Source organism: Glycine soja, chromosome 6 (assembly GCF_004193775.1).
Source record: "Glycine soja cultivar W05 chromosome 6, ASM419377v2, whole genome shotgun sequence".
NCBI classification, from domain to species: domain Eukaryota; kingdom Viridiplantae; phylum Streptophyta; class Magnoliopsida; order Fabales; family Fabaceae; genus Glycine; species Glycine soja.
Window position 1 is genome coordinate 46,682,761 of NC_041007.1, and position 12,661 is coordinate 46,695,421.

The 12,661-nt window shown below is 27.7% G+C and overlaps 1 protein-coding gene across 1 annotated transcript; it reads right to left on the bottom strand.

The window, feature by feature from the left end:
* Nucleotides 1-8,869: 8,869 nt before the first annotated feature.
* LOC114417296 (vascular-related unknown protein 1-like) lies at nt 8,870-10,069 on the bottom strand. Its single transcript, XM_028382444.1, has 3 exons — nt 9,721-10,069; nt 9,366-9,431; nt 8,870-9,239 (listed from the first exon to the last, which is right to left on the bottom strand). The coding sequence occupies exons 1-3, from the start codon at nt 10,048-10,050 to the stop codon at nt 9,078-9,080; spliced, it is 558 nt and encodes a 185-aa protein (XP_028238245.1). The 5' UTR covers nt 10,051-10,069; the 3' UTR covers nt 8,870-9,077.
* Between the last annotated feature and the right edge of the window lie 2,592 nt (nt 10,070-12,661).

Below are 12,661 nucleotides of genomic sequence, written 5' to 3' on the forward strand. Positions count from 1 at the left end.
TCTTTGTCTCACTGGTTTCATTTTATCTTATTTTAAGATTTTTACGTAAAAATTAAAAAAATGTTATAATTTTTATTGACTCTAATGAAATAGTTATAACGTTTTTTATTTTATCATTTTTTTTCTACCTCACCATAAATACATATGTATAAATTAATTAAAAATTAGATTAAAAAAGTAATAATATGTTTAACAAAAATATAATTAATATGATATCAAACTTTTAAAATGATAGATAAATAGAAAAAAGTAGTATTATTATTACGAATAAATATGTATGCAGTAACAATATAAGCAAATTATATTAAAAATAATTTATAATTAAATGATAGTATATATTAACATGACTAAGTATGTGAATCCGTTCGAGGTTTATAAAATTTTTTAATCATTAGATTTTTTATATTTTTTTTTGTCACACTTAGATAAAGAAGTGTGATGAAAGTTTCACACAATAAAAAAGATATGAGATTAAAATCTCATATCGAATAAAAATAATGTAAAAATAAATTATATAAGGAATATTCGTATCCTCTTTGCATGAAAAAATAAAATCTACTCTCTAACATTTCTTTTTTATCTTTCCTCCCCCAACTTTTTCCCCTGCATGTGAATCTCATCATCAACAACTGGACACCATTATGCTATCTTCCACGATGACATTTCATTTTTTTCTTCTCAAACTCATGGCGAGGACCACCAACTACCACAACAACAAGAAGAAAACTGTTGAAAAAAAGGGGGAACGGATATGGGAAAACTGATCTTGAATCAATAACAAAAAAAAAAACAAGGGGAGGGGGAACAAATCTTGAATTGTTAAACAAAAAACAAAAGGAGGTGAGACAGATCTTTAATCGTTAACAAAGAACAAGGGAAGGGGAAAAGATCTTGAACAAAATTGTATAAACAACAACACGAGGGAGAAGGGTTTGGAGTCTTGCGAACTAGTTGTGGTGGTGACGTCGTGCACGGTGGTGTCGCAACTCCGAGTGTAGTAGAAAAGAACATCACACAATGTTGGAGTTGATAGGTTCGGGTACCTACGATGGAGTTCTATTTGTGGTTTCGATACGGAAACACTGCGGGGCAATTTCGGGTTATAATTCTGATGAAGACGGAAAAGCTATATGGTGCGGTAGATGCACCATAGTGATTTATTAGTAAGATTAATCCAAGGGCTAAAATGCACCTTGATTCATAGTAACAGTTCTATTTAACACAAATGGTTAAGAATTTGGTACTCTAACCTTCCTCATGATGGTGGGTTACTTTTCTCTTTTAGTGGATAATCCTTCCTAAAAAATCTCTTGACACCTCGAAACTATAATTGAGTAGGTACAACTAGATAAGATTGCTGACAGACCAAAAAAAAATTTGGTTAATAGTGTAAAAACTGTTATACTAATAATAATGCATGCAAATTAAACTCTATTATTATTATTTTATTCCTTTCAGATGCATCCCGAATGACCCTTAATTAATTTCTTTTCAAAAGGACTAGATACTTTATGTGACAAAGAAGAATATGCGAGTACGTAATATATGTCATACAAGTATTGGCAGCTTAAACATGTACATGAATTAATGTTCTTTTATAAATAAAAGTATTCTTAATGTCGAGTGTTAAAATTAACAACCAAATTCTCTGAATAATGTTAATATTTAAATTGTCTACATAAAGTGACAAGAAGAGGGAGTGAGGTTGCAAATCATTTTTTTCTTAGAAAGAAAAAAGAAAAAAAAAAAAACAGGTTACTACTACATTAATTTCAACACAGGTTTCAAAATGAGATTAAAAGAATCTACTAACATGGGACTGATAACATAATATAGTGTAAGTTACACTTGTCGTTGTTCTGTATTTTTTTTTTTCTAAATTATGTCTCATACTTCTTTATTTTTTGGTATTATTCTTGATCCTTTATGCAAACAGAATTATCTATATGATGTGTTTATGTCTACCTTATTTATGATGAATTCATTCAAGAAACTATATTAAACTTGAGAATGCTGAAAAAAGCTATGAAAATAAGTTAAATTCAATCTTAGACTCAAGTTCAACATGAATATCAATATCATTTTTCAACATCAATCTAATTTAACTAAATGTTATTTTTGGTTCTTTATGTTTTAATATTTTATTATACTTTTATATTTTAATTTTTAAAAGTTTTGTTCTGATCTTTAATACTTTTAAAAGTTTTATTTTAAGCATAAATATTAAATATATTAATAAAGGAATGTAATATGTCTATTAATGTTGAATGAAATAATGATATAATATGATAATTGAAACGATGTATACTACAATTTTAGTTCTTTAAGAATTTAAAATAATTCCAATACAGTCCATTAAATTTTTAAGTGATTATATTTTGATCATTTGTTTAAAATGACTAATCTACATGGGTTAATTATAAATCGATATATGCTTCCATTTAATTTCAAAAATACTACCGCATCTTATATTATATCAGTTATATAAAAACAATGTAGAAATGACGACGCAAAAAAGCTTTTTTGCGGTAGTGGGATTCTCAACGGTCAAAAAATACATTCATTCACACTATCTGTCAATCAGAATCATTATATGAAAGATTAAACGACTCATATATATATCATCTAAAAAAATCACACATAAAACACGCATTTAAAATACAAAACATTCAATCTTTCTCCAGATTCATGAATGTGTTAATGCATGAATGTATGAAATCTATGTCCATTCTTTATGCGAGTTTTTCACGTTTGAGTAGAGTTTTCTAGAGTTTAATCGAGAAGTACTGCATTTAATTACATAATATTTTTGTGCATTTTTTGAATAAAAAAGAGATATAAAAGAAATACAAGGCTACATAGTTACTGTGATAAAAAAATAAATAAAAAGAATATTATATTATGTACAATAACTTAATCCAACTTAAGAAACACACTTATTTGCTAATTGGCGCAACTTGCTTAATTTGTAATTGTGGTCATGGGGACAAAAGGAACAAGATGTTTTTCTACAGAAATAAATACCAAACACATGCAATACAAAATTGAGAATAGGACTTATTTGGAAGTGAATAGAGTGGGTTTCAATTTGAAGTGTCAAGGGGTGGCACATGGTGCTGGTGGTTGTTAACTAATTAACGTTGGCTTTGGTGGTGGGAGAGGTATATATATTTTGAAAACGAAACCCTTTCTTGTGGCTTTTGCTTCAATTGCTTCTTCTTTCTAAGTGATTCCACCCAAATTACGCAGACATGTCATTGGAGCTATCTCCTAGAAGCTGTTCATACTTAATTCATATACTAACAAGGATTCTCGCACAACACACTCTTTTTGGCTTTTTGGGTGCAGTGGTATTTTTGTTTTTGTTTTTTATTACAATATTAATGTAAAATATTTATCAATTTAACTTATGATTTTTTTTTACCAAAAATTTAGTTTATCACTTTTATAGTAATTTCTTCCCTTTAAGTTCTAACTGCATTTTTATTATTCATCCATATAAGTCTTGAACCAAAATCTTGCCTAAGAAATCTTATTTTACTTTCACTCAAACCATTGATACATTGATTGATATGTGTACTAATATATTCCATGTGATTGTACCTAATTTTTTTTTTTTTTAAAAAAAAAGCACAGAACACATGAATAAACTTATACAAATATTTGTAGTCTTTATAAGAAAATAAAATATAATATAAATTATGTTAAATTATAATATTTTAACAATGAATCTCTTTTATACTATAATTCAAATATAAATTTATATATATATATATATATATATGATAATATTATTTATTTTTATAATAATTATTTTAAAATTTTTATTTAGAGTATTTTTTTAATTGATTGAGAGTTTAAAAAAATATATTGACAATGTATCAAAATTAAAAATTTTTATTTAATGAAATATGAGACAAAATCATATTTGTAATGAGAAAATAATTTATTCACAAATAAATAGAAATTGTTAAAATAAACTGTAACAACGTTAATACTTATAACACAATTAATAAAAAAGTTATTTCTACAAATGAAGAAGAAGAAATATTAATATGATTAATTTTAATTTTTCTCATATAAGTTTTAAGCTACATAAATAAGGTATTTTGGAGATTGGAGAACATATAAAATAAGCTGTAAAAAACTTATAAGTGTGTTGTAATTAGTTATTTTCATAAACTCGCTCAAACAATTAAACAAATATTTATTCTATAAGAAACTAAAATAAATTCTAAATACGTTCTTTCAAAGGTAACCTAAATATGGTGTGTGTGTTTGTGTTTAAAACGTCCAATTACGAATAGAATTATTTTTTGAAATTAAATCAAATACATACTTCAAGATTCATTAAACTTCAACCCATTTTTAATTTAATGAACCACTTAGACTATAAAATCTATCTATTTAATCACAGCTAGCTGAGGTCCGCTGAGATTTTCTTTTTTGTTATTGGTATATATTTTTATTTTAGAAAAAAATCAGTAAATGGAAATAAAATATAATAAACAGTATCCTGGCACATCATCAAGCAGTTTTTTTTTTTACTGCCAGCATCAAGCAGTTTTTGTTTTTTTACTGCCATCATCAAGCAGTTGCTATCTGCATATTAGGTGAAATCTACAACCGTTAGCGAATTCATAGAAACAGAATGGAAGTGTATGTGGAAATAATTTTTATAGGTTAAGGATTAAATAAGAAGATTTTATAATTCATAATAATTAAGGGACATGGATGTATATATTTTTCCTAAATTTATAAGAAAGAGCACAACGATGAACGAACTCCTTAATTAATTTAGGCAGCATATAGGCTTAATAAAAGTGCGTTTTTCTGCTCCAAGAGCGTGCCTTCGTTGGGTAGCTACAAAGATAAAAAGTAAAAAGTAAAACTACTTCAACTGTGTAATTTATTTATTTTTGGTGCATACTTCAATTGTGTAATTAAAGAAGAATAAAACTACTTCTTGTTATATACAAATTAAAGAATAACATAATATAAGCTTTCAATACTTCCTATATGTACATATGTGTTTATGTTTTTCATACAAGCATGCAATTAACAAGGTCTATTATGTCTGTAATCAAGTTATATATATATTAATGCTGCGGATGAAGGGATTAATTGACGATTGATAGTCATGAAAGCTGAAGCTGATTCTCTATTATCAGTTTTTAGCATGAGTTAGACCTTTGATCTACCACCCCATAACGCAAGATCACATCATTAGTGGTTGTTAACTATATGATAGAGCACCTAACGTGTGATGTTTAACAAATTTTAGCCAAGTGGCAAGTGGTTCTGATTAATTGTCTTTTCAAACTACTTGTACTTAAGTTTTTTCCAATCTTAAGAAGGATGTTCATCTTAAGTATGTTTAAAAAGAGTATATCAGATCTAAAGAAAGAATGTGTGCTTATGACATTTCTCTTGTTTTAGAGAACAAACAAATAATTTTGTTCCGAGTTGAGTAAAATTATTATAAAAGCAGTGCATTTTTGAATTTAAACTTAAAATTATTAGTTAAATTAAAATAATTTTGTGTTAGTTGATTCATATCTTAAACTTATGACCACTAATTAAATTGGAATATATAATTTGGTGTCAAAAGTTGATTCATGTATTTAATGGTTATATAATTATTCGAAGTAATGTATTTGAAATTTCCCTTTCCTTGATCATCAATTATTAGGCTAATCTCCAACCATCTCATGTGAAAGACTTTGATAATCTTGCCGTGGCATGCGAACATATATAAGGCGATCGTTGTCAACAGTTTCACCAATTTTGTAGTATTTATACTATCTGATGGAGACTGACAAATTAACAGACAGATCATATATACCAGTGGTTGGCAATTGAAAATCTTGAGCTCCGGCATTGGATTGCACACACACACGTATCGATTTATTTTAGAAGCTTTTATTTGAACCACAACTCGATGTTGACCAAATGGGCAATGCTAGCTGTGCATAATTATGGAATAATGTGATCATCATCTGCATTCTCATGTATACTAAAAATGAAAAGTAAAAATAATCTTATATAGCTTGTAGAAGAATAATTAATGGAGCCAGTGCAAGAAAACATTTCATGGTGGAATTTATATGTTAAGTAATATGCTTCCATTATTCGTGCAATCTTTCGTTCTAACCTGTTTTAAATGCTTGAGCACATGGAGGGTTCTTTTGTTGCAACCATTTCTTAATATTCTTTATTGAAAGAACGGCAGGTAGGAGGTAGGAGACGAATTCATAATATTTAAACTTATCAATCTACTCTTTCCTTTTGATTAAATAATATATGATACTATATCAAAGTATCTTATAATTAAATTAAACGCTTTTTGAGAGTTTAAACTAATTATTATCATACATAAACATCTTGTTGGTCTGATTAAAACTAATTAAGTCTAATCTCTTTAAATAAGGTTTCACATTTTGATCTTATAAATAAGAAAGATCAGTTAAGTAAAAAATTGGTTAACCGATCAGTTAAAGTTGGTAAAAATCTGGTAAGGATTGGAGCCACTGAATTGGTTTAAACTGTTTTTTTTTTTTTTTCCTTTTCCCCACTTTTTAATTTCCATTCTAAAACACGTTTTAAAATAAATAATTGATCATATATGAGATATTCATATGAATTGTTATTATTTAGCTATTTTGTTATGAGTTTTTTATTTGATAAACTATATATTATGATTCCTCTATATTAATTTAAATTTTGTTTTTTAATAAAGTGTATTACTTTTTCATCTAATATAATATTTAAAAATATGTATTCAATTATCTGAGTGTATAGACTTGCGGTGTTTGGAGGTCTACCTACTTGGATATCATTCCAAACTCCAAAGAAATAATACAGACGAAACTCTCTTGTTTGAATAAACTATCAGTACGTATATAAGGAATCAGCATTATATTAATCATTACTTAATTAGCATATTTGTAGAACAATGTATATGTATTGTTTATTATCAGCGTGTCGCTGAAGATATTATAGCATATAATTAAACCAATGTAAGCATAAAAAAAAAAAAAAACAATGTTCAAGCGAATCAGACACAAAAAAAATAAAAATAGACCGAAGTAATAGGATTTTTTTTTCATCAGTCTGAGAAAAAAAACAATAAGCAAAGATCTTGAAGCAAAAAGATATACATACATGAAGCAAAATTTGTTGGTCTATTTCAACTTTGATATTCATGATTATTAACAAATTATTGAAATGTTAAGTTATATTATATTATTATTATATATGTGTTTATATATACACGATTAATATATCATAAATACAAGAATTCTACAATTAAAAAATTCACTTATTTTATAGATAAGTCTTTGACAGTTATTTAGTAATTTTTCTAAAAATATAGTTGTAATAAATTTAATTATTGAATCTTTATATATTAGAATAGCTATATTAAATGAGATAATTTTTAGGAGTTTTTCTTTCATGAAAACCTTTTTAAGAAAATTTCTTGACCTCTTTTCTAATATATTATTTTCCATTTTTAAAATTGAATATGATTTTTTAAAATATTAATAGTTAAAATAACATGACAAAATATAGTGTTTATTATAAATTTAAAATATAATTTATATTTTCAAAAGTATTTATTTAATTATAATAGAATGTATGAAAATTAATATCTTAAAATTTTATTAAATAATACAAGAGTAACTAATTTTTTTTCTTTTTTAATGAAGAGAATAAACTTATTTCTAAATAAATAAAATTGTTTATAAAAAATATAGAGTATCAGGCATGCACGTTACAGGGATCCAACGACTTGCACTTTTTTTTTTTTTTTTGCCTACTAAAATAATTGTGTCATCGTCTTTAATTTTTTTCCCCCTACTTTCTGTCATAAACTTTTAGTATTGATGCCTGTCGAATCTCTCATGTTATGTCTAAACAATTTTTTTTTTTTTTGATAATGTATGTCTAAACAACTTTAAAAAAAACAAGAAGACTAAATTGAATATCTCGTTATTCTTAACTTACAAAATGGATATAAAAGGGCCATTTGAGAATATATATATCATTAAATTAATTAATTTGTCATTTTCAAAAAGTTTACAACATATTAATTGGAAGCTATTTTTTCCTATAAATCATTACAAACTATTTGTAGTGTAATTGGATTCTTGAAACCTATAACATACATCATAATTTGTGTAAAAGTCACAGCATACAAATTTTTATTTAAACGATAATTTGAAACTTTTTAAAGAAAACTTCAAATACGTACATGAAAATTTGCACTGACATCATCCTTTCTTTTTCGTATCAATAGTATTATCTGATGAAAGTAAAAATTATTAAAATAAATTGACCTTTTTGAACAAAATACTTCTCACACAATTACTTTGTCTTATGTTTTAACTCAACATCGATAGTGCTAGTTAGCATCAAAATTCACTATATATTAATTGTCATCACTAATCAGTCTATTCTCATACAAAAAACTATAAGTGCCATCTTACTATTTTTGGTTATTACATTTTCATATTGTCTTAGGTTAAATAAAGAATGACCAACTTACAGTTTATGACCCCACCTGAACCTGATTCACTTCGAGTGCTATACCTATTCTTTGGCATTTTCAATAGCAAGCATGAACAGTGTTTTTCTCTCCCTATTGTATTAATTTATCAGAATCCACATTTGGTTTATTGATTTCAAATTTACAGTATAGTGTCGTCCACATGATTGTGGAACATTATCTTAAATATGTTATATTATATCCCTTTTTTGTATTTATTTTTTATACTACATGTTGAGTGATTAATCTGGAGAATCTAGAAAACTGACACACTATATAGTTAATTAAGTTTCCCTTCAAGAACAAATTACCAAAGACAAATTTACCAAACTACTAACTAGAATTAATTAATATACACAGTCACAAACAAATTATACATCACAGTCACTGATCATGCTCTTTAATACTATACAATTCCATAACTTGAGCCACATAGAAGAACACATAGAAAAGGAGGGGTATATATATATATATATATATATATAGAAAGAGAGAGAGAGAGAGAGGTGTATATAGACAAAAGTATCAGTCACCCCAAATAATTAACCAACAAAGACAAAGGAACCAAGCATAGCCCCCTTTTCTTCAAGTCTGTGCAATCAATGTTCTTTCCATTAAATTTTAATTCATGCTCATTATCATCCATCTTCAAATCTGAATAATGCTCTGATGATGTGATGAATTCCTTACCCTACACAATCATGATCATGAAATTAAACCATACATACATAGAAAATTGGTTAGCTAGGAATCAATATTGATGAGAACCAAATTTATTTCTTCTCTTGAGATGAAAAGCATTATAATCCAGGTTTACCATAGAACCTTCTAGTTGATCATCAACCTTCCTAGAACTCATTTCAGCTGGATTCAAGTCTCTAACCTACACATAATAATTAATAATGATATTACAAACAATCAAAAAATGAGAAAACAAAACAAAATAAAAAGTTTCATATCATACATGAATATGATTGCTGAAAGAGGTGGAGATATAAGATTGGTCTAACGGTGAAGGAAAAAAGAAAGGGATGAGAGATTACAGGTTCAAATTTTCTCGTTAACAAAAATTAATAATACTAACAAGTAATATTTGTTGATAAAAAAAATGATTGCTAGGAGAGGCAAAAAAAATATATAAGAAACAATAATTGGTGTTTTGTTTTGTATACCTTGGGGCTATTGACTGGAGAGCTAGCAGTGTCTTCCAAAGGGTCATCCTCTGATATCTGTTTGGCTCTTGCTTTCTTGAAGCTTAGTTTTTTGGGTAGATTTGGTGCAGTGCTGACCTTAAAATTCTGATGAGAAAATTTCCATGCAGCACAAGAAGCAGCATCTGAGAGCAAAGAGGAGCCATCCAAACTGGAACAATAACTTGGCTCTATGCCTTTTGAGAAATCTTCTAAGTAAGATGTCCATCCACTTTCCTCATCAGAACCACTTTGGTTTTTGCAGCCAGGTACTGCTCTGCCTCTAGATGAAAAATTCAGAGAATGATCCATTAATCAAACTCTAACAAGAAGAGCATATATACTATAAGAGCACCACTATAATAATAATAATAATTTATAATTTATATCAATAATAAAAAGAATATTCTTGTTTAGTCTCTACTTTTTTTTCGAATTTATTTTATCTTTTAATTGTTATTATAAATATTTTACTATTCTATTTCAACTTGTGATATACGCTATATAGATAAATAAATAAATAAAAAATACGCCAACTACACGCGCAACAAATTCAAGTCCAAAGAATAAAAAAAATGTAAATAAAAAGGTATGGTAGGAATTGTCTTTCCAATAATAATAATAATAATAATTATTGTTATATATATATAAAAAAAAAGATTGGGGAGTGGTTGAGAAAACAATTTGCAGAGGGATTATTTCTAACCGAAAGTTAGACTGAAGAATGGAGAAAAAGGAGTCCATACCATAGATTCTTGGGGTGGGCCATAGGGTGTTGAGGAAGTTAAAAAAAAACAGATGAAATTCCAACTGAAAAAACCAAATATAGAAAAAGAGAGAGAAAGAGGAGAAAACTTGCATATAGAGAGGAAAAAAGTCACTATTCTTGTAGATTAACTTAGGTAGAGGTATTGTTTTAGCTTAATCTGATATATCAGGTTAAGTTCTGAATATATACGGCTAATTATATACTTAGAGAAGAAGTTCTACCGCTTATAGTGATAATATTTTACTCCAACCGGATTAGATTGCATTTAGACTCTAGGTACTTGAAGAGATAAACCAAAAAGAAGAGCAAATAAAAAGAAATATATATATATATATATATATATATATATATAGAGAGAGAGAGAGAGAGAGAGAGAGAGAGAGAGAGAGAGAGAGAAACGGTTGTTGACCTTTGCGGTCCAGAAGGACGGCATTTTCCAATTTTCCTTTTGAAAGACTCGGCTTTCTGGGATGGCAATGGTCGTATATTCATTGTATCCCCATAAAATAGGAAAAAAAGTTAATCATACACGTCAAGTGTGTGGGTAAAAATTGGAAAAAGACAGAGGTAAGAGAAATAAAATTAAAAGAACAGAAAAATTAATATAAGTGACAAATGATGTAATGGAAAATAAAAAGAGAGTGAAAATATATATAATAACCCTGTATCTGTAATGTTTGTGCTGTGTTTTTTCCAATAACAATTCGAGTTTCATTTTGGTACCGTGTATAATCTTTTAATGTAAATTTTTATCATGCGAATTGTTAAAGTAAAATTAGAATTCTTATTAAAAACAGTACAAACAACATTTATGAAACTATATCTAAGTTTTCTCCTCAAATTAAATTGTTCTTTTATAAATTATAATAACTTTTATTTTACTGCAAAAATTGTAATAACTTATGGTAATTGCTTGGAGGTTGGAGGGTTTCTTAGTGGCAACAATGTTAGAGGGGTTGGTACGGCATCAATTGCCGTTAAGAATTAAGATATTCCAATTATAAACAAAAATAAAATGAGGGTAAATTTGTGAACAGAGTTTGCTGAACTATTACTTAATATTTTGTCTTTTTCATCGGCTAGGTTTGTACACCTAAATGAAATGATGTTATTAAGGGCAAACATAAACTATTACTGATATTTAAGTGCACATTTTCTTTATCATCCATCTCTACCCAACACACTCTAACCATATGTTGGGAATAGAGGAAAGTGAAAGGAACCGATTGGAAGGGATAGAAAACACTTTATTTTAGGGGGTGTTTACATGTAATTTTAGGAAATTCTAAAAACAACTCTTTTGTTTTTGTTTTCTGCAAGAACAAAAAACAAAATGAAATCAAGGTGTAAGTAAATACCTTCTTAATTTTCCGTCATTTGGAAGAATAGAATAGAGGAAGAAAGAGCAGACAATGCATGGGCCTCACAACAGTAACTGTTTCTTTGAGATTCTAGCGAAAAAGGGGAGAATCAAGTCTTTTTTATACAACTAGGGAATAGCCCACATGCTTTGCATGCTTTGAGCAAACCCATGAGAGAGTGAAGGAAAGAAAGAATAGGCTACCTTGAATTGCAATTTGACACGAGGCTAAACAGATTTTATATAACTTTGGGTTACAAAATTATCCTTATTTGAATTACATCTCATTCTTTATTTAAGCAAATCTTCTTTACTTTTCTTTCACTTTCTATGCAATGAAATGGAAGAAAATAAATCTTTTACCTTTCTTTCCTTCCAAATTCATTTCTAACAAATAACCTCCTAAATCATCCCCTTTTTTATTCCTTCTCTTTTCGTTATTTTCACTTTGGTTCCTTTCACTTTCTCTTCTAAACCAAGCATCACTTAAGCTTTAATATTCCTCACATATTAAGTTAATATTATTTTATTGGTATCTATTGCTTATAAAGGCAACCTGATGCATCATACTTCAGTATCAGTTTGAATTGAAAATTTTCAGTGATATAGATTGTTTTTTCCTCCTCTCTTCTTTGTTGAACCCAGATTGCTGCAAGATACTGCTCAAAGGAGAGACTAGTTGGCACTCTCACAAATACACCAAGGTCTAGATTATTCATTTTTTTTGTCAAAATAGCAAATGCCACAGGAGTAAGACATTTTGAAGCTATCATATGAAGAAATGGAGAAAGACC

Excerpts from the sequence above, each read along its gene's own strand:
- LOC114417296 (XM_028382444.1), bottom strand. The coding sequence starts at position 10,050 with ATGGATCATTCTCTGAATTTTTCATCTAGAGGCAGAGCAGTACCTGGC. Across the intron at positions 9,432-9,720 it reads CTCCAGTCAATAGCCCCAAG|GTTAGAGACTTGAATCCAGC; the intron begins GTATACAAAACA and ends TATTATGTGTAG. Across the intron at positions 9,240-9,365 it reads ATCAACTAGAAGGTTCTATG|GGTAAGGAATTCATCACATC; the intron begins GTAAACCTGGAT and ends ATGATTGTGTAG.